This window comes from Oncorhynchus gorbuscha, linkage group LG01 (genome assembly GCF_021184085.1).
Source record: "Oncorhynchus gorbuscha isolate QuinsamMale2020 ecotype Even-year linkage group LG01, OgorEven_v1.0, whole genome shotgun sequence".
NCBI classification, from domain to species: domain Eukaryota; kingdom Metazoa; phylum Chordata; class Actinopteri; order Salmoniformes; family Salmonidae; genus Oncorhynchus; species Oncorhynchus gorbuscha.
Genome location: NC_060173.1, coordinates 85305597 through 85328418, shown reverse-complemented (window position 1 = coordinate 85328418; position 22822 = coordinate 85305597). Strand labels below are relative to the sequence as shown.

Below are 22822 nucleotides of genomic sequence, written 5' to 3'. Positions count from 1 at the left end.
AGGTTAAATAAAATGTAAATAAATACTTCTCTGCATGGTGGCGCACACCTCTGAACATCTGCACTTTTTCTCAGTGTCTCTGTGGGTATACAGTGCATCTGAATCTGGAGGTTGACTCAGCATTGCAGACCGGACAGAGCATTTGTTTAATTCAGTTACGTGGATATGATCAAAGCTCCAACACTAGTACCACAAATAGTTACATCTATGGCGTTTACAGTGGGAGCAAATTAAGCATAGCGGGTTAAACAAACAAGGAGGTGGGCAAAGCCAAGCACAAACTAGCGAGATCCTATTGTATCATATATTTATTATAGGGAACGCCTTTCTGGAGTGCACAAACAACGACATTTTTTTCTACTTTGGCAAAGCGTCAAGTCTATAAAACTTACTACACGGTATTCGTAACAGATTTGACTTTTGCGAACAGAAAATGTATTGAGATCAGATGTTTCATCGATAAGAAATTAGCAGACCCGGCTCAGTTTCTACTCGTTCCATTTCCCACGACCCGCGACTAGACTTCCTCTCACTACCATATTTGGTGGTGAGAAACCGCTGTAAACGGATGCTTCAGCTTTATAGCCCCTGTGATGTGTCTGGGTTATCCCTTCTGCCTGTGCGGGTACTCTCTTTGATATGATACAGGAAGAGCTATAAATTATAACAATGGAAAATACAGTACCCTGAAACAGGACGGAGGAGCGTAAGGGACATGAATCACATTTCGCTTTATCTGATTGGACGGTCTTGACGAAAAGGGCGGTTCTTCTGCAGATTCACTGGGAAGTGAAGTCTCAATGTCAAAGAAGCTTGTAATCAGCTGTTTCAGACTATTCATCTCAACATCCAGATAAAAACATCAGCGACGGAGAAAAACAGTCGTCTGCCACCAAACCCTATGAAGATTGAAGGCTTTTACGGATAGGAACTCAAGGGCAGCGTCAAACGGTTTTCAGGTAGCGAGCTAAAGGTACTTAGTTTGTTTTGTAAATAACCCAATGTGTGTGTGCTGCTGCCTATATTTGGAGACCATATATAGCTCACAGTTGCACAACAAGATGCAAAATTAACTTGTCGATTAGGATGGATACTGAAAAACACCGTATTTACAATGCCATCATCATCGTGGCACCTGTTGTTTACCTACTGCGAGTGTTGAATTAACTTCCTTGTTGAATTAAATGCTTAGCCATACGTTATAGATTCAGGGCCTAGCGTTGTTTAGGCTACTGTATGTGGAGGCCAACTGTATGCTGACATTGGATGGTATGCAGGTTGCGTGCATGAAATTCTAGCTCTTCTGTATTTTTTATTATAAATAAAATAGTATGTAACTGCAGGCCGCAATTCGGGGCATTCCTGCATGTGCCCTCGGGCATCCCATTGGTTACTGCATGAACGCCCCCCCCTGTCGTGTACAGGAGACCCTCCTGGACTAGCTAGCTAAACTAGCAGTGTCATCGTTCCCGCTTACCAAACCCCAGCCGTCATCGTATGAACTGCAGGATAACAGTGCCCATATGGGTAGCTATATAGCTATGCTTTCTCTCTTGTTGTGATGTGTGTTTTGTCCTATATTTATATTGTATTTATTAAAAATCAACTAAATCCCAAGCCCTGTCACTGCAGGAGATATTTTGCCTTTTGCTAGGCTATCATTGTAAATCATATTTTGTTCTTAACTGACTTGCCTAGTTAAATAAAGGTAAAAAAAATAAAAGCTAGCAACTGTTGTTGCCCCCGCGTTTTCTTCTTCTGTTTCTACCGCCACCTACTGTACTGAAATGCCCCTGCTTCCCGCCTATATACCAGAGTCATAGCTTAAAAATGGACCAATAGAAGTATTTAGAGGGTTCCTGCAGATGCAGGAATGCCCACATGCAGGAACGCCCTGAATTTCAGGCTGCAGTTGCACCCTTCTCTTTTTAAACAGAAGTTATTTAGGAAAAGTCAACACCTCCTCTCCCGCCCTCTCTCTTCACAGGAAATATGAACTCCCTACCAGGCAGGAGTGTGTCGCTGTGCAGACACATGACAGCGGGCGCTATGAGGGTCCTCGCGGGCACAACGGGCCATCCTGATACTGTGGCCCGTGCGACCTGCCTCGAGGCTGTCAGAGTGTGCCACTCGGACTCGAGCCGCAAGGGCAGCGTCAGCACCAAGAAGCGTGGCTATGACATCACCAGAAACCCCCACCTGAACAAGGTAAATCCCTAGACCACCACAGAGTGCCGTGCCATCAGATGAAACGCCACTGCACTCATTTAAACAATTGAGATTATATGTTGCAATGTTAAACAGTGTGTGTGGCTAGATACTTTAGGATTTTGTAAATTAGGCCCTTTCTGTACTCCCCCAGTGTCAGATGAACTCGTGGATACCATTTTTATGTCTCTGTCCCCAGTATGAAATAAGTTGGAGGTATTCTTGCGAACCAATGCTAACTAGCGTTCGTGCAATGACTGGATGTCTATGGGTACAGTCATTGCGCAAACGCTAGTTAGCATTGGCTCGCAAAACTACCTGTAAGTATCAGGTCAGTCAAAGTTCCCATTGATAAGAGAGCTTTAGGTAAAGGGGGTGTGACTGTCTGGTTTGTAACATTATAGTAACATAGATATAAAGGGTGAAGAGTGAAATGCAAGAATGGTTCTGTTTCTGATATTGTTTGCCCCTGCAGATGTAGGTTCAATTGAGCCTTGGGATCTCTATAGCCTCTCTATAGCCCAATCCAAAAGGGGCCATGTTTCACCCCTCTTCAGGTTATTCTAGGTCATTGTTGTTGATGCCAATGAGACTGAACTGGACAGGAATTGTCCATCGTTAGAACTGCTGTTCTGCACTTTCTATGTGAGGAAACATGATTCAAAAACACACAAAAAAACACTGATGGCCTTTTTTGTACACCAGACATTTTCATATTATAGGGTATAGGTGTTTTTAGTCTGCTCTTTGCATTACCCAACTCTCTCTATCTATGAAAGTGTAATTGCCATGACAAGTCAGCTGTGCTTCCTTGATGGCTTTACTTTAGGGCCTCTAACTGCTGCTTTATCTCACAGGTTTAACTGTGTGTGTGTGTGTGTGTGTCAGATTATGTAAGTGTGCGAATAATGTATTTCCATCTTGTGGTTGAATTATGTCTTTGTTGCACTTCATTTAAATGTTTGAATGTTTTTTAATTTTATTTCACCTTTATTTAACCAGGTAGTCTAGTTGAGAACAAGTTCTCATTTACAACTGTGACCTGGCCAAGATAAAGCAAAGCAGTGCGACACAAACAACAACACAGAGTTACACATGGAATAAACAAACATAGTCAATAATACAATAGAAAAAGTCTATATACAGTGTGCAAATGAGGTAAGGCAATAAATAGACCATAGTGGCGAAATAATTACAATATAGCAATTAAACACTGGAGTGATAGATGTGCAGAAGATGAGTGTGTAAGTAGAGATACTTGGGTGCAAAGGAGCAACATAAATAACAGTATGGGGATGAGGTAGTTGGATGGGCTATTTACAGATTGGCTATGTGCAGTGATCTGTGAGCTGCTCTGACAGCTGGTGCTTGAAGTTAGTGAGGGAGATATGAGTCTCCAGCTTCAGTGATTTTTGCAGTTTGTTCCAGTCATTGGCAGCAGAGAACTGGAAGGAAAGGCGGCCAAAGTAGGGGGTGACCAGTGAAATATACCTGCTGGAGAGAGTGCTACGGGTGGGTGCTGCTATGGTGACCAGTGAGCTGAGATAAGGCAGGGCTTTACTTAGCAAAGACTTGTAAATTGTAGAAAGGGACCAATACATGACCTTTCATCCTCCAGACAACTGTTTCAAAGTCTGCTCTCAATTATGACCACTAATCTCTAACACAGTCCCATTAACCCCTCAGCATATTGAAGGACATTTTATATCACCAGTTATTAAAACATTTTAACAATCACACCATCAAACAGTTCTTAGGTTCCCACGAGTTCATCTGACTCGGGAAAAATCCACAAAATGCTTAGGGCTGGCCACCTAAGCATTTTTTTGGGATGCCTAAATCCAAATAGTGTAAAAAAAACAACAACACATATGATAAAGATAATGGATCTACAGTGCCTTCAGAAAGTATTCACACACCTGGACTTTTTTCATATTTTGCTGTGATACAGTCTAAATTGAAGTACATTTATATTTTATATTTATATTATGTCATTGGCTTACACACAGTACTCCATAATATCAATGTGGAATTATGTTTTTCAAGCCTAAATAAGTTTGGGAGAAAAAATATGCTTAAGAAGTCACATAATAAGTTGCATGGAGTCACTCTGTGCAATAATAGTGTTTAACATGATTTGTGAATGACTACCTCATCTCTGTACCACACACATGCAATTATCTGTAAGTTCCCTCAGTTGAGTAGTACATTTCAAACACAGATTCAACCATAAAGACCAGAGAGGTTTTCCAATGCCTTGCAAAGAAGGACACCTATTAGTAAAAAAAAGCAGACATTGAATATCCCTTTGAGCATGGTGAAGTTATTAATTAAACTTTGGTTGGTGTATCAATACACCCATTCACTACAAAGATACAGGTGTCCTTCCTAACTCAGTTGCTGGTAAATTAGGAGACCTCAGGGATTTCAGCATGAGGCCAATGGTGACTTAACATAATCAATCACATGTATTTATAAAGCCCTTCTTACATCAGCTGATGTCACAAAGTGCTGTACAGAAACCCAGCCTAAAACCCCAAACAGCAAGCAATGCAAGTGTAGAAGCACGGTGGTTAGGAAAAACTCCCTAGAAAGGCCAGAACCTAGGAAGAAACCTAGAGAGGAATCAGGCTATGAGGGGTGGCCAGTCCTCTTCTGGCTGTGCCAGGTGGAGATTATAACAGAACATGGCCAAAATGTACAAATGTTCCTAGATGACCGTAATAATCTCAGTGGTTGTAGAGAGTGCAACAGATCAGCACCTCTGGAGTAAATGTCAGTTGGCTTTTAATAGCCGATCATTCAGGGTATCTCTTCCGCTCCTGCTGTCTCTAGAGAGTTGAAAACAGCAGGTCTGGGACAGGTAGCACATCCGGTGAACAGGTTAGGGTTCCATAACCGCAGGCAGAACAGTTGAAACTGGAGCAGCAGCACGACCAGGTGGACTGGGGACAGCAAAGAGTCATCAGGCCAGGTAGTCCTGAGGCATGGTCCTAGGGCTCAGGTCCTCTGAGAGAGAGAAAGAAAGAAAGAAAGAGGGAGAGAATTAGAGAACATACTTAAATTCACACAGGACACCGGATAAGACAGGAGAAATACTCCAGATATAACAGACTGACCCTAGCCCCATCAGACAGGAGGGGTCGGGAGACACTGTGGCCCCATCCGACGATACCCCCAGACAGGGCCAAACACACAGGATATAACTCCACCAACTTGGCCATAGCACAGCCCCCACACCACTAGACGGATACTTCAACCACCAACTTAGCATCCTGAGACAAGGCCGAGTATAATACGACCACAAAGATCTCCCCCACGGCACAAACCCAAGGGGGGTGCCAGCCCGGACAGGAAGATCACGTCAGTCACTCAACCCACTCAAGTGATGTACCCCTCCTAGGGACAGCATGGAAGTGCACCAGTAGGCCAGTGACTCAGCCCCTGTAATAGGGTTTGAGGCAGAGAATCCAAGTGGAGAGAGGGGAACCAGCCATGCAGAGACAGCAAGGACAGTTCGGTGCTCCAGTGCCTTTCCATTCACACTCCGGGGCCAGACTACACTCAATCATAGGACCTACTGAAAAAATGAGTCTTCAATAAACACTTAAAGGTTGAGACCGAGTCTGCGTCTCTCACATGGATAGGCAGACCATTTCATAAAAATGGAGCTCTATAGGAGAAAGCCCTGCCTCCAGCTGTTTGCTTAGAAATTCTAGGGACAGTAAGGAGGCCTGCGTCTTGTGACCATAGCGTACATGTAGGTATGTACGGCATGACCAAATTGGGAAGATAAGTAGGAGCAAGCCCATGTAATACTTTGTTGGTTAGCAGTAAAACCTTGAAATCAGCCCTTGCCTTAACAGGAAGCCAGTGTAGAGAGGCTAGCACTGGAGTAATATTGTACTTTTTTTTCTAAATAAACTGAAGTTTATTTAGTGCTTTATCCTGGTATCTGGAAAGTAGGGCATTGCAGTAGTCTAACCTAGAAGTGACAAAAGCATGGACATATTTTTGGACAGAAAGTTTCTGATTTTTGCAATGTTACTTAGATGGAAAAAAGTTGTCCTGGAAACAGTCTTGATAAAAGAGAGATCAGGGTCCAGAGTAATGCAGAGGTCCTTCACAGTTTTATTTGAGACAACTATACAAGCATCAAGATTAATTGTCAGAATCAACATAAGATCTTTGTTTCTTGGGACCTAGAGCAAGCATCTCTGTTTTGACTGAGTTTAAAAATAGAACTATCTTACCATCCACTATCTTACGTCTGAAGCACAGGCTTCCAGGGAGGGCAATTTTGGGGCTTCACCATGTTTCATCAAAATGTACAGCTGTGTGTCGTCCGCATAGCAGTGAAAGTTAACATTATGTTTCTGAATGACATCACCAAGAGGTAAATTAAAACAATAGTGGTCCTAAAACAAAGCCTTGAGGAACACAGACATTTACAGTTGATTTGCCAGAGGACAAACCATCCATAGAGACAAACTCATATCTTTTCGACAATGGCTGTGATAAGATAAAACTGAGGATTGTTCAATAATTGTACTGTAGTTACTCCACAATACTAACCTAACTGGCAGAGTGAAAAGATGGAAGCTTGAACTGAATACAAATATTCAAAACCATGCATCCTGTTTCATTTACATTTACATTTAAGTCATTTAGCAGACGCTCTTATCCAGAGCGACTTGCAAATTGTTTCCTAAAAGGCACTAAAGTAATACTGCAAAACATGTGGCAAAGCAAAGGTAGCCTAGTGGTTAGAGCGTTGGATGGGTAACTGAGAGGTTGCAAGATCAAATCCCCGAACTGACAAGGCCATTCTGCCCCTGTTCAAGGAAGTTAACCCACTGTTTCTAGGCCGTCTATTGGAAATAAGAATTTGTGCTTAACTGACTTGCCTAGTTAAATAAAGGTAAAATAAAAAGTGTTGTGTTTAGGGCAAATCCAATACAACACATTACTGAGTACCAATCTCCATATTTTCAAGCATAGTTGTGGCTGCATCATGTTATGGGTATGCTTGTAATCGTTAAGGACTGAGGAGTTTTTCAGGATACTAAAAAGAAAAGGAATGGAGCGAAGCACAGGCAAAACCTAGAGGAAAACCTGATTCAGTCAAATCAAATGTTATTTGTCACATACACATGGTTAGCAGATGTTAATGCGAGTGTAGTGAAATGCTTGTGCTTCTAGTTCCGACAATGCAGTAATAACCAACGAGTAATCTAACCTAACAATTCAACAACTACTACCTTATACACACAAGTGTAAAGGGATAAAGAATATGTACATAAAGATATATGAATGAGTGATGGTACAGAACGGCATAGGCAAGATGCAGTAGATGGTATCGAGTACAGTATATACATATGAGATGTTTAAAGTGGCTAGTGATACATGTATTACATAAAGATGCAGTAGATGATAGAGTACAGTATATACATATACATATGATATGAGTAATGTAGGGTATGTAAACATTATATTAAGTGGCATTGTTTAAAGTGGCTAGTGATACATTTTTTACATCAATTCCCATTATTAAAGTTGCTGGAGTAGAGTCAGTATGTTGTCAGCAGCCACTCAATGTTAGTGGTGGCTGTTTAACAGTCTGATGGCCTTTAGATAGAAGCTGTTTTTCAGTCTCTCGGTCCCTGCTTTGTTGCACCTGTACTGACCTCGCCTTCTGGATGATAGCGGGGTGAACAGGCAGTGGCTCGGGAGGTTGTTGTCCTTGATGATCTTTATGGCCTTCCTGTGACATCGGGTGGTGTAGGTGTCCTGGAGGGCAGGTAGTTTGTCCCTGGTGATGCGTTGTGCAGACCTCACTACACTCTGGAGAGCCTTACAGTTGTGGGCGGAGCAGTTGCCGTACTAGGCGGTGATACAGCCCGACAGGATGCTCTCGATTGTGCATCTGCAGAAGTTTGTGTGTGCTTTTGGTGACAAGCCGAATTTCTTCAGCCTCCTGAGGTTGAAGAGGCGCTGCTGCGCCTTCTTCTCAATGCGGTCTGTGTGGTTGGACCAATTAAGTTTGTCCGTGATGTGTACGCCGAGGAATTTAAATCTTACTACCCTCTCCACTACTGTCCCGTCGATGCGGATAGGGGGGTGCTCCCTCTGCTGTTTCCTGAAGTCCACAATCATCTCCTTTGTTTTGTTGATGTTGAGTGTGAGGTTATTTTCCTGACACCACACTCCGAGGGCCCTCACCTCCTCCCTGTAGGCCGTCTCGTCGTTGTTGGTAATCAAGCCTACCACTGTAGTGTCGTCCTCAAACTTGATGATTGAGTTGGAGGCGTGCATGGCCACGCAGTCGTGGGTGAACAGGGAGTACAGGAGAGGGCTCAGAACGCACCCTTGTGGGGCCCCAGTGTTGAGGATCAGCGGGGTGGAGATGTTTGTACCTTACCCTCCCCACCTGGGGGCGGCCCGTCAGGAAGTCCAATACCCAGTTGCACAGGGCGGGGTCGAGACCCAGGGTCTCGAGCTTGATGACGAGTTTGGAGGGTACTATGGTGTTAAATGCGGAGCTGTAGTCGATGAACAGCATTCTCACTTAGGTATTCCTCTTGTCCAGATGGGTTAGGGCAGTGTGGTTGCGATTGCGTCGTCTGTGGACCTATTGGGGCAGTAAGCAAATTGGCGTGGGTCTAGGGTGTCAGGTGGGGTGTAGGTGATATGGTCCTTGACTACATTACATTTAAGTCATTTAGCAGACGCTCTTATCCAGAGCAACTTACAAACTAGTCTCTCAAAGCACTTCATGATGACGGAAGTGAGTGCTACGGGGCGGTAGTCGTTTAGCTCAGTTACCTTAGCTTTCTTGGGAACAGGAACAATGGTGGCCCTCTTGAAGCATGTGGGAGCAGCAGACTGGGATAAGGTTTGATTGAATATGTCCGTAAACACACCAGCCAGCTGGTCTGCGCATGCTCTGAGGACGTGGCTGGGGTTGCCGTCTGGGCCTGCAGCCTTACGAGGGTTAACACGTTTAAATGTTTTACTCACGTCGGCTGCAGGGAAGGAGAGTCCGCAGGTTTTGGTAGTGGGCCGTGTCAGTGGCACTGTATTGTCCTCAAAGCGAGCAAAAAGGTTATTTAGTCTGTCTGGGAGCAAGACATCCTGGTCCGCGACGGGGCTGGTTTTCTTTTTGTAATCCGTGATTGACTGTAGACCATGTCACATACCTTGTGTCTGAGTTGCGACTCTACTTTGTCTCTGTACTGACGCTTAGCTTGTTTGATTTCCTTGCGGGGGAATAGCTACACTGTTTGTATTCGGTCATGTTTCCAGTCACCTTGCCCTGGTTAATAGCAGTGGTTCGCGCTTATGCTGCCATCAATCCACGGTTTCTGGTTTGGGAATGTTTTAATCGTTGCTGTGGGTATAACATGGTCGATGCGCTTTCTAATGAACTTGCCTACCGAATCAGCGTATTCGTCAATGTTGTTGTTGGATGCAATGCGGAACATATCCCAATCCATGTGATCAAAGCAATCTTGAAGCATGGAATCAGATTGGTCGGACCAGCATTGAACAGACCTGCGCTCGGGAGCTTCTTGTTTTAGTCTCTGTCTGTAGGCTGGAAGCAACAAATGGAGTCGTGGTCAGCTTTTCCGAAAGGAGGGCGGGGGAGGGCCTTATATGCGTTGCGGAAGTTAGAATAACAATGATCCAGGGTTTTACCAGCCCTACCCCGCCCCTCTTCTTACCAGAAATATGCTTGTTTTTGTCGGCGCGATGTGTGAAGAAACCAGCTGGCTGCACCGACTCCGATAGCATGTCTCGAGTGAGCCATGTTTCCGTGAAGCAAAAAATGTTAGTCTCTGATGTCTCTCTGGAATGCTACCCTTGCTCGGATTTCATCAACCTTGTTGTCAAGAGACTGGACATTGGCGAGTAGTATGCTAGGGAGTGGTGCGCGATGTGCCTGTCTCTGGAGCCTGACCAGAAGACCGCTTTGTTTGCCCCTTTTAAGGCGTCGTTGTTTTGGGTCGCCGGCTGGGATCCGATCCATTGTCCTGGGTGGAAGGCAGAACACAGGATCCGCTTCGGGAAAGTCATATTCCTGGTCGTAATGATAGTGAGTTGACGTTGCTCTTATATTCAGTAGGTCCTCCCGACTGTATGTAATGAAACCTAAGATTACCTGGGGGTACCAATGTAAGAAATAACACGTAAAAAAACGAAATACTGCATAGTGTCTTAGGAACGCGAAGCGAGGCGGCCATCTTTGTTGGCGCCGGGGTTGTGCTTTCACCAGTCTGCTTTCACCAGACACTGGGAGATGAATTCACATTTCAGCAGGACATTAACCAAAAACACATGGCCAAATCTACACTGGAGTTGCTTACCAAGAAGACAGTGAATTTTCCTGAGTGGTCAAGTTACAGTTTTGACTTACATTTATTTGAAAATCTATAGTAAGACCTGACAATGGTTGTCTTGCAATGATCAACAACCAATTTGACAGAGCTTGAAGAGTTTTGACAAGAATAATGTGCCAATGTTACACAATCCAGGTGTGGAAAGCAGTTAGAGACTTACCCAGAAAGACTCACAGCTGTAATCGCTGCCGGAGGGGTTTCTACAAAGTTTTGACTTGGGGGTGTGAATACTTATGCAAATGAAATATTTCAGAATTTTCAATAAATTAACAAAAATGTCTAAAAACATCTTGTGACTTTGTCATTATGGGGTATTGTGTGTAGATGGGTGAGAAAATATATTTAATCAATTTTGAAATAATGCTGTAACATAACAAAATGACGAATAAGTCAAGGGGTATGAATACTTTCTTTAGGCACAGTATATATTTTTCATAATATATAATCTTTGAGTACTAACAGTCACCAAAATAAAAGCTAGACAGTCAGGGTGATTTGAAAATTCCAAAAAGAACACAGCATTAGCCATGGCAAAATGCATGGAATTGCAGGAAATTAACCTTAGAACTACAACATTTTATCTCAGCTCCGTGGCAGAATATGTAGACTAGCAGGACATTCGTTTTAAAATTGCAACATTTTCTTTCAGCTCCATGCCAAAATGTACAGAAATGCAGCAAATCTGCTTTAAAACGGCAAAAAAATTTGGCTGCACTTTATGGATAAATTAGTAGAATGCACAAAATTGGCTTAAAAAGTCAAAGATTTCTCTACACCGCCAAGATGGGGGGGCCCTAAAATGTTCTCTTAAATTCAGCTGCACCGATGGGCCGACCACGCAGATTGCCACGCCCCCTGCCACGCCCACCAACTAAGCCCCTTTTTGATCCAGAAACCTGTGTCACTGTGATTGACATATTAACAGCTGTTTATTATTAATGGACCAAACCCCAGGTGCAAGTGTTACATTAGACTATCACAACTTTACATATTGACACTACAATAGTCGTACATTTACAGTAGCAAGTTCCTGAAAAATTTATTTGATTTCCATGACGAGCCTCTTGCTTTCTGAGGAATTCTTTCCTTTTGAAGAAATAAAAAAGAGCTAGAGCGTGTGTGTGTGTGTGTGTGTGTGTGTGTGTGTGTGTGTGTGTGTGTGAGAAAGAGGGAACGCCAGAATACTGACATGACAGAGTAGTGGCACTAAGCACAACCAGACCACAAAGTTGGGGTCCGGTCAGCCCTTTGAGCAACTATATGAATTACCCTACATGAAATAGGCCTAAAAAAAAAAGGAATGCTCAAGACATGATCAGAACCACAACACAGCTAAAGCTCTAAAGCTTCTCTATTGAAGACAATAATTGTAAAGGCCTGATAACTGAGTGTTTATGTGAACAAGAACTAGCTAGATCAATGCTAGCTATACCAATGCTACAACATTGGATGGTGTGTTACACAGCGCTATCGTTGACCCTTTATGTTGGATGTGTGCGTCTCTACCCCCCTGCAGGGCATGGCCTTCACCCTACAGGAGCGTCTGCAGCTGGGCATCCACGGCCTGCTGCCCCCCGTCTACCTCTCCCAGGACGTCCAGGTGCTCCGTATCATGAAGAGCTACGAGGGCCGCAACCCCCTCGACAAGTGAGCACGCACACACACTCACTCAGATGCAAATAAAACACACACAACACACATACTGTATGATGGCTAAAAATACACAAATACAGTAGCTTTCATCTCCCTCATCACTTACTGGTCTTTGTTTCACCTTGTTCTGCTTTCTCTCTCTCTCTATTTCTCCCCACATTTTCTTTCTCCATTTCTCTTTCTGTCTGTCTCTCTCTCTCTCTCTGTCTGTTTCTCTCTCTTTCTCTCTCTTACTCTCTCTTTCTCTCTCTCTCTCCTCCCATTTTCTCTCCATTTCTCTCTCTTAGGTACATCTTGCTGATGACTCTGCAGGACAGGAATGAGAAGTTGTTTTACCGCCTGCTGACATCTGATGTAGAGGAGTTCATGCCCATTGTCTATACCCCCACTGTAGGGCTGGCCTGCCAACAGTACGGACTGGCCTTCAGGAGACCACGGTAGATATGAAACACACACACACACACCCAGTGAATTGTTGTGTGACTATCAATGATAGTGGTTCTGAAGTGTTAGCATGTATCCCACAGAGGTCTCTTCATCACCATCCATGATAAAGGCCACATCGCCACCATGCTCAACTCCTGGCCTGAGGAGAACATCAAGGTAAGGAGTGCCTAACACACACACTTTACTCCATGGTACAGGATATGGACACAAGGGTGTAAACAATTTTCACCATGTGAACCAAACCGTGTGTGTGTATCCCCAGGCCATTGTGGTGACGGACGGAGAGCGTATCCTGGGTCTGGGCGACCTGGGCAGTTACGGCATGGGCATCCCAGTGGGTAAACTGGCCCTGTACACGGCCTGCGGAGGAGTGCCACCCCAGCAGTGTCTACCAGTCCTGCTGGACGTAGGCACCGACAACCAGGTAATTCTACCGGTAGTTTTTCAGGATCCTATCTTTGAAAGATAATTTGTAAAAATCGAAATTACTTCACAGATCTTCATTGTAAAGGGTTTAAACACGGTTTCCCATGCTTGTTCAATGAACCATAAACAATTAATGAATATGCACCTGTGGAACGGTCGTTAAGACACTAACAGCTTACAGACGGTAGGCAATTAACGTTACAGCTATGAAAACCCAGGACACTAAAGAGGCCTTTCTACTGACTCTGAAAAACACCAAAAGAAAAATGCCCAGGGTCCCTGCTCATCTGCGGGAACGTGCCTTAGGCATGCTGCAAGGAGGCATGAGGACTGCAGATGTGGCTAGGGCAATAAATTGCAATGTCCGTATTGTGAGACGCCTAAGACAGCGCTGCAGGGAGACAGGAAGGACAGCTGATCGTCCTCACAGTGGCAGACCACGTGTAACAACACCTGCACAGGATCGGTACATCCAAACATCACACCGGCGGGACAGGTACAGGATGAAAGCAACTGTCCGACACCAGGAACGCACAATCACTCCATCAGTGCTCAGGCTGTCCTGAGACATGTTGTAAGGCAGGTCCTCACCAGACATCACCGGCAACAATGTCACCTATGGGCACAAACCCACCATCACTGGACCAGACAGAACAGGCAAAAAGTGCTCTTCGCAGACAAGTAGCAGTTTTGTCTCACCAGGGGTGATGGTCAGATTTGCGTTGATCGTCGAAGGAATGAGCTTTACACTGAGGCCTGTACTCTGGAGCGGGATTGAGGTGGAGGTTCCGTCATGGTCTGGGGCGGTGTGTCACAGCATCATCGGACTGAGCTTGTTGTCATTGCAAGCAATCTCAACGCTGTGCATTACAGGGAAGCCATCCTCCTCACTCATGTGGTACCCTTCCTGCAGGCTCATCCTGACATGACCCTCCAGCATGACAATGCCACCAGCCATACTGCTCCTTCTGTGGGTGAGTTCCTGCAAGACAGGAATGTCAGTGTTCTGCCATGGCCAGCAAAGAGCCCGGATCTCAATCCAATTGAGCATGTCTGGGACCTGTTGGATCAGAGGGTGAGGGCTAGGGCCATTCCCCTCCAGAAATGTCCAGGAACTTACAGGTGCCTTGGTGGAAGAGTGGTGTAACATCTCACAGCAAGAACAGGCAAATCTGGTGCAGTCCGTGAGGAGGAGATGCACTGCAGTACTTAATGCAGCTGGTGGCCACACCAGATACTGAAAGTTACTTTTGACCCCCCCCCCCCCTTGTTCAGGGACACACTATTCCATTTCTGTTAGTCACATGTCTGTGGAACTTGTTCAGTTTATGTCTCAGTTATTGAATCTTATGTTCTTACAAATATTAACACATGTTAAGTTTGCTGAGTTTATATCTTACCTAGTGAACTAAATATGCTGCTGGTAGTTGTATGGCAGTGAGATCTAAGTAGGGTTAAGGTAAGAATACAATCATTTTAGGATTCACCAAGATTGCATAACAGTGTTGTTCAATTCCAAATGGACCCCTAGCCCCTCCCCCCTCCTGTAGCTCTGAAGGGGTTGGACAGGTGCTAGATGATGATTTGGAATTCAGGGCTCCACTATCACTTAGTTACTTCCCTTATTTCCTGGAGGCCCTCGTCATAGAGCTTGAGGGTGAAATGTTATTTTTGATCAGGCACTCCTGGAAGACCCCCTGTACATCGGCCTGAAGCACAAGAGGATCAGAGGAAAGGAGTACGATGACCTCATCGATGAGTTTATGCAGGCAGTTACTGACAAGTAGGTTGTGTGTGTGTGTGTGTGTGTGTGTGTGTGTGTGTGTGTGTGTGTGTGTGTGTGTGTGTGTGTGTGTGTGTGTGTGTGTGTGTGTGTGTGTGTGTGTGTGTGTGTGTGTGTGTGTGTGTGTGTGTGTGTGTGTGTGTGATTTGACTGACTGTTCACTGCTCCACGGAATGCAGGTATGGAATGAACTGCCTGATCCAGTTTGAGGACTTTGCCAACTCCAACGCCTTCCGCCTCCTCAACAAATACCGCAACCGTTACTGCACCTTCAACGACGACATCCAAGGTAACTTGTTCTCTTTTTCCCTGTCAAATCTATTCGCACTCCATACGCCTTATTTGCTGTATGGATGACTTGAGGCCCTCCTGTTTGTATGGATGACTGAAGCCCTCCTGTGGTCTTAGTCAGAGACTCATAATAGAGTTTTGTGTACTGTTGAAAGATTGATGTCAAAACCATTCTGACTTCTGAGAACAACCGTATAACCCATCCCTTGTGTTTCTCACCCTCTCTCTTATGTCTCCTGTGCTTGTCTCTTTCTCACCCTGTCTCACTCACTCTCTCCCAGGCACAGCCTCAGTAGCAGTAGCTGGGGTCTTGGCTGCTCTGAAGATCACCAAGAACAAACTGTCAGACCACACCTTTGTGTTCCAGGGGGCTGGGGAGGTAAGAGGACAAATGCGCTGATCTGTGTTCATTATAAACACCAAAATATGTTGATTTTTGGGGGGGAAACCTCACTCTTGAATCAAGCCTTGAAAGATAAAACAAGCATGCAGATGAAATGGCTTGAAAATAATCATGTTGCATGGCAGTGATTGGGTAGATTGCTTAGTAGCAGAATTCATCATGGAACTGTCATTTTTACAATGATGTCATACTTGAGTAATAGTAAAGATACCTTAATAGAAAATGACTCAAAAGTAAATGTAATTGCAACATTTTTTTGGGAAGTTTCAAAAGTATGTTATTTCAAATTCCTTATGTTAAGCAGACCAGATGGCATCGTTTTTACAAAAACATTATTTTTTACTGATAGCCAGGGGCACTAACACTCAGACATAATTTACAAACGAAGCATGTGAGTCCGCAAGATCAGAGGCTGACCAGGGATTTATCTTGATAAGTGTCTGAATTGGACCATTTTCATGTCCTGCTAAGTAATAAAAATGTAATAAGTACTTTTGGGTATCAGGGAAAATGTATGGAGTTAAAAGAACATTATTTTCTTTAGGAATGTAGTGAAGTAAGTCGTCAAAAATATAAATACCCCCAAAACGACATAAGGAGAACTTTCAAGTATTTTCATTTAAGGACTTTACCACTGCTTTTGTTTATTACCCAGGCTGCACTGGGCATTGCCCACTTGCTAATCATGGCCATGGCAAAGGAGGGGGTGTCGGCCACGGAAGCCGCAAAGAAGATCTGGATGGTCGACTCCAGGGGCCTCATCGTCAAGGTAACAGAAATACCATATTATCATAGCTAACCTCCTAATACACTTGAATAGCTTCAAAACGCTGATCTAATCAGCCTTCTCCTGAGCTGTCCACCAAGACATTGGTCGTGTTCAGTAGGATGCAATGTTACAGTATTTTCAGATAGAAAGATCATGTAGATCAGTTATGCTGCACTGTCATGTAGAATAGGGAATAATGTCAGTCAGTTCTATGGGCAACGTTCAGAACGTTACAACCTCCTGAACTGGATCCAGTTGTATGTCAGACTGACTGATGTTACCATGGTGTGACCCACAGGGCAGAGGAAACCTGAACCATGAGAAGGAGGAGTTTGCCCATGACCACGCCCACATCAAGACACTGGAGGAGGTGGTGCAGACCGTCAAGCCCACCGCCCTCATCGGTCAGTTGCCATGATCACATATTGTCTCACCAGTGTAACTAAGGCTCATCTGTCATGTACAGAATGTTTCTTTAGAAACAGACTAGTAATGGACACTGGACAGAAACTCAACATTGCAGAGCATCTCAGGAAGATATGCGTGTTTTGTTCTCACACTCAGTACTCTTTTTTTTTCTTTTCTTCTCCTGTGTGCAGGAGTGGCGGCCATCGGAGGGGCGTTTACTGAGAAGATCATCAAGGACATGGCGTCCTTCAACGAGAGGCCCATCATCTTCGCACTGAGTAACCCCACCAGCAAGGCAGAGTGCACCGCCGAGCAGTGCTACCAACTCACCGAGGTACTGAAACTCTGATCCTAACCTAGAGAATAGACATTCACTCACTTTTCCCTTGTTCGAGTGCCAATCAATGTACGCTTACTAAATATCCTTGCTGTCATAGAAATAGAATGATCTGAAATAGAATTAAGGCTCTATTTTTTTACTCTCTCACTTTCTCACTCGCTCTCTTTCTCATTTTCTTCCTCTGTCCCAGGGGCGGGGCATCTTTGCCAGTGGCAGCCCCTTTAATAAGGTGACCCTGGCTGACGGGCGCTCCTTCATCCCCGGTCAGGGGAACAACGCCTACGTGTTCCCTGGCGTGGCATTGGGGGTCATCGCCTGCGGGGTGCGCCAAATCTCCGACGACATCTTCCTCACCACAGCCGAGGTAACCGTTTGCCTTTTAATTTGACATTTTCAACAAAAAACATTCCCAAACAGCAGAGGTAAAGTGTGTATGTAATGCTTATCAATCCAATGATCTAATACTATTGTTCAAGTTGAATAATATAATATTAGTTTCAATTTCAACATTTTTCTGTCCACTCGTAAAATATCCTTAAAAAAAACTTTCTACCTTGTAAAGTACATATATTTTTATATTATTGTTCCAATTTACCTTGTCGTTTGAAAAATCAAAGTAGAAATATTGGTGTGGTTAGGAAAACTGGGCGATTTCTAAATATGTGGTTAAAGTTTATTATTCTGTGATGTCATTAAGGATGGTATATCAAGGTAACGGTAACTCTGAAAGTGTACACATCTTATGTATCAGGTTTACATCTACATTTTGTAAATATTATATAATGAAAAATGAGAATAGTTTTGTGAAGATAGCATTGTGATTTTAGCCATCTAAATGAGAAATGTTTTTCATCTGAACTTGTGCCCAGTCAGTAGCCACACCCCAGTGAGCTCAGAGTTTGTGCCAGCATGACAGAACGCCCCCTTTGGATAGAAGGACTCTCTGAATGCACTATATTCATGGATACTCCCTTTCTTGAAATAATCATTGATCTAAATATATACAGTGGGCTCCAAAAGTATTGGGACAATGACACATTTTTTGTTGTTTTGGCTCTATACTCTAGGACTTTGTATTTTAAGTGATACAATGACTATGAGGTTAAAGTGCAGACTGTCAGCTTTAATTTTGTGGTATTTCATCCATATCGGGTGAACTGTTTTGAAATTACAGGACTTTTTGTACATAGTCCCCCCCATTTTAGAGGACCAATAGTATTGGGACAAATGCACTGCTTTACATCAAGCTTGTGACTCTACAAACTTGTTGAATGCATTTTCTGTTTGTTTTGGTTGCGTTTCAGATTATTTTGTGCCCAATAGAAATCACTGGTAAATACTGTATTGTCATTTTGGAGTGACTTTTATTGTAAATAAGAATGTAATATGTTTCTAAACACTTCTACATTAATGTGGATGCTACGGTGATTACGAATAATTCTGAATGAATCGTGAATAATGATGAATGAGAAAGTTGGAGGTATAAATATCATACCCCCCCCAAAAATGATAACCTCCCCTGTTATTGTAATGGAAAGAAGTTAGATCTTGGGGGCATGATATGTGTGTCAAACTTTCTCACTCATGATTATTCAGGATTATCCATAATCATGGTAGCATCCACATTAATGTAGAAGTGTTTAGAAACAGCACTTTAATCTCAGTCATTGTATAATTTCAAATCCAAAGTGGTAGAGCATATAGAGCTCTCCATTTCTTTACTTCTCTTTTTCATTTCCTGTTTCTCTCTCTCTCAGGCGATAGCTGACATGGTAACGGAGGAGCACCTGGCCGAGGGAAGACTCTACCCTCCACTCAACGGCATCAGAGAAGTGTCCTTTAAGATCGCTGTCAAGGTTAGAGACTGACTCCACCCCACAAAACCATCAATACCAGCATTACATTCCACACATCAATACATTAGTGTTCTGTGTAACTAATTTATATTTTTCTCTACCCATCTCTCAGGTGGTTGACTATGCGTACAGACACAAAATTGCCTCCCTGTACCCGGAGCCCAAGGACAAGGAGGCATTTGTGCTCTCCCATGTCTACAGCCCCGACTATGACTCCTTCGTCCAGGACACCTACGACTGGCCCATGGACGCCATGAAAGTCCAGGACGTGTGAACTCCATCAGCCACCTCTCTTTCTATCCCCAATGTTCGATCCATCAGTACAGCACAAGGGAGCTACACATATCAGACATGCGCTGCCGCCTCTCCAGATTTCGCATAATTTCACCAATCATCACTCAACAGTCGCGTTCCCCTGCTCAGACGTTGCATGCATCAACCAATGGTTGCATTCCACGGCATCGACAGTGCCTTCCAGCACCAGATTGCTATAACATATGTGGTTAACTCATACATAAAATACCTATCCAGGCGTTGTAAGATCTGGCATGTGTCCTCAACGCCTGGGCAGAGGAATGCCCCCAAAGCCTTCTGCAGCTAGAACATCAAGACGACACTCCATTGCCTCTAGACACTCCCCAGTGCCCATAGAATGTAATACATAGGATGCACATCTGTAGGAGATTACAAATGGTTAACCAGCAGAAATATAATTTAAGGGGTATTTTTCTGAAGGTTCAGTCATTTAATTTTATGTCCCCCTTGACTTTTGTAATTGCTTTGTTTACCATATCGCTATATGTGTCCATATCATCAAATTGCCAGGTTAGTGCCACGACGTTTCATGTGTAATTTGAGGGAACCCTATCTGTTCTATACATTCTATATTCTATTTTGAGATTATTTATTTGTGATTGATACAGAATCTGGAGACAGACTGTTCTGTGTCACCAAACCCCTAATAACACACTCCGTTGAGTATGTTTGGACTAGCTTTAATAACTAATAGGCTAACTTAGGAAGAAATGGCATATTCCCGAAAGGTCTCTGTCATTGTAGGTTGCATCTCAATAGTTTTACCTTGCTTCCTTTGCTTGGAAAAGTGGATGGGTGAATCCCATATTGCCTTTACCTGTCCATTGTTTTCAAATTAGTCTCGATAAAAGATGGGAGACAAGCATAGGAGGAGACCGCCAGTTTTAGACTGTTAAGATGGACCTCTTGTCCGGACATAAACGCAAACCCTCATAGTGCCGGCCTCCGTTTGACCTCTATCTATTCTATCAGATATTATCAAAGAATATGTACACGCTGGTTCACACTGCAGTATCATTGATTTTAAAGCACAACTCTAATATATTATTAACTGACAATTTATTACTCCCTGTTGTCACTTCATACTTTAGGCTACACTCCTGCCAAAGCCTGGGTTACAAGAGGACCAGTTAGATAACCTATATAATTTAAAATAGGACACCGTGTTCATCTTGTATTTTTATTCTAGACTTCCCTGTTGATGCGTGTCAAGAGTTTTAACGAGATGACTAGCTACATTTTTATCCCCGACATCATTACCATTAGGAACTGACTTTTACATTTGAGTAATTTAGCAGACACTCTTATCTCACTTACAACCTGGCGTTGCAAGCGCCGGGCTCTACCAACTGGGCCACAAGGGACTTCAGGTTTGTGCGGTGCCCGACGTTTGTGTACACGATAGAGGAAGCTTTAATAAACACTAGTGTACCACTAGCCCATGCATAGACGCTAACTACCTTTAGCATATATTCATGACAGTAACTTCTGGCCGGGGGAGTTTTGTTAAGAGCACCGACGCTTGTTCTGAACGTTAACACATCGCTTGCGGTATGATTTTGGAAACTTAAGGAAAGTAGCTTCCATATCGGCAAAAAAAATGTTTTTCTAAAAACAAAAAGGTTAAATTACTACACACCTTTTATAGGGTAGGTGTTCCCACACGGCCATATCTCCATGTTGCAGCGCTTGTTTACAGAAGACCACCTGTGCTTATTAGCTATCTATCGTGCTCGAGCACCTGTGTAAGCATAACTGGAGAGGAAGTGTAGTTCGTCAACGGTAGGCATACAGTTGTATGGATGTCTGTTCATCTTTTTTATTTGGTAAGATTCTTACTCGCTAATATGAAAGATAGGTTCCATATGTTTCCAAAACGGTATCGCAACGATGATGATTGACATTTCTAAACATTAAAACAGAGCGTCGAGTTATAGTTCACATGTTCCCACCAATAAGCAGTGCTTAGCTGAGAATGCCTTGGGTTCTCGAGAGCAAGAGTAGCGCCTATAATAATTACATATGTGATTGCCTCTTTGGATATGCTTATTTTAATAATGGAGGGGTTGCATCTTTTTTGTGTAGTTTTGTATAAAGCTTTGCCTGTTTCGGTTTAGGTGTTTTTGCCAAAGGTAATGACAGACATGGTAAATGTTATATTTTCTTTCCCCCAGAGAATATTATGCTCTGCTTAGGCGTGATGCACCACAGAAGGAATTCTATTTGGGGTTCAAGGAAAAATGTATGTTTTGAAGGGAATAAAAAAGGCACTAAGTGAATATTGTTAGCAAAACTACTGAGTGTTTTGTTGATGATTAACACATTTTGTGTCATGCTGCTGATGTAGCGTGTGTCCTTCCACACGTTGGTTTCTCCACTGTAGCTGGAGAGTCTCTTAAACTGCAGACATCGCTGCAGCCCTGAGCACTGGTCTATCAGCAGGCAACAGCCAGCCCTGAAACAAGAGGAACAACACTTTTTATAGGCCTTATTCATTGAAAGACAGGAAGGGCAACTCTTTACATGTTATATGGGCCTTATTATTCCAGGATCACATGAATAACCGTGGCTAAGGGATGTTCTTAAGCGTAACGCAGAGTGCCTGGATACAGCCCTCAGCCGTGGAATATTGGCCATATAGCACAAAACCCTGAGGTGATTTATTGCTATTATAAACTGGTTACCAACGTAATTATTAGAGCAGTAAAAATAATTGTTTTGTCATACTTGTTGTGGTATACCACTGCTGTCAGCAAATCAGCATTCAGCGCTTGAACCACCCAGTTTATAATACACATATCTGGTTTTCTGAGTCTCTTCGCTTCCATGCTCCACCCCCACGTCTCCTCTTTGCCTATCATGGCGAAGGATCCGGTGAGTTATCATCCTAGGGGAGGGAAACAATCATTGGTGCTGCTCTCCATCAATCATAACCATTCTTTACTATATTGCTATGTCATTCATCTCCAAACCCAGAACCAGATTTTGCATGTGCTTGCCATCTACTCGATTTGGTTCTGGGTTCTGATATTTTCAAAACTGTGTTGAATGGAAGTAGCAGATGAGTACCACTCCCTCTCAAAGCCTATACCAAAGTCTGTTCCCTTCCCACCCTCTTTCTGTTGGTCCTGTTGATCATGTCCGTCTCTCTCCTGTGCTTGGCGGCCAGGTGGAGCTGTGCCCCCCTCATCCTCTTGTTGGTGCTGTGGAGCTGGTGCAGATACAGCTCCCTGGCCCTCTGCTCCGCTATCGCCTGGGGGGCACAGTCGTACTGGACAAATGGGGTACACTCCGAGGCCGGCTGCCTGTCAGGCGCTTTCCTGCTGAGCTCCTCCAGCTGCAAAGCAAAGAGGATATACAGACCCTTGCTGAATTCTCTTTCTTTACACCTCTCTCTGAAATTGTGCACTTGCTCCCCCTCACACACACACACACTCACTCGGCTGCTAGCTGAACCCGTCGCAGGCGGTGTATGAGGTCCTGTGCTTGGTGGGCCTGTATCTGTCTGCTCCGTCTGCTGTCAG

The 22822-nt window shown here is 43.8% G+C and overlaps 1 protein-coding gene across 2 annotated transcripts; it reads left to right on the top strand.

Annotated features, from left to right (window-relative positions):
• The first annotated feature begins 685 nt into the window (after positions 1–685).
• On the top strand, positions 686–21577 carry me3 (malic enzyme 3, NADP(+)-dependent, mitochondrial). Of its 2 annotated transcripts, none has more exons than XM_046363650.1 (15): positions 686–959; positions 1988–2208; positions 12124–12254; positions 12548–12697; positions 12788–12863; positions 12970–13131; positions 14813–14916; positions 15096–15205; positions 15489–15586; positions 16266–16379; positions 16678–16783; positions 16979–17121; positions 17318–17491; positions 18885–18983; positions 19096–21577. In XM_046363650.1, exons 2-15 carry the CDS (start codon positions 1993–1995, stop codon positions 19255–19257), a joined length of 1845 nt encoding a protein of 614 aa, XP_046219606.1. In that variant the 5' UTR covers positions 686–959; positions 1988–1992; the 3' UTR covers positions 19258–21577. The 2 variants fall into 2 exon arrangements, with proteins under 2 accessions (XP_046219606.1, XP_046219597.1); XM_046363641.1 differs by having other exon boundaries at positions 687–973.
• The last annotated feature ends 1245 nt before the right edge of the window (positions 21578–22822 follow it).

What these genes read in the sequence shown, in the direction of transcription:
- me3 (XM_046363650.1), top strand. Translation starts at nt 1,993, where the DNA reads ATGAACTCCCTACCAGGCAGGAGTGTGTCGCTGTGCAGACACATGACA. An exon ending in ATGCAGGCAGTTACTGACAA is followed by an intron (nt 14,917 to 15,095) that starts GTAGGTTGTGTG and finishes CACGGAATGCAG; the next exon opens with GTATGGAATGAACTGCCTGA. An exon ending in CCTTTAAGATCGCTGTCAAG is followed by an intron (nt 18,984 to 19,095) that starts GTTAGAGACTGA and finishes CCCATCTCTCAG; the next exon opens with GTGGTTGACTATGCGTACAG.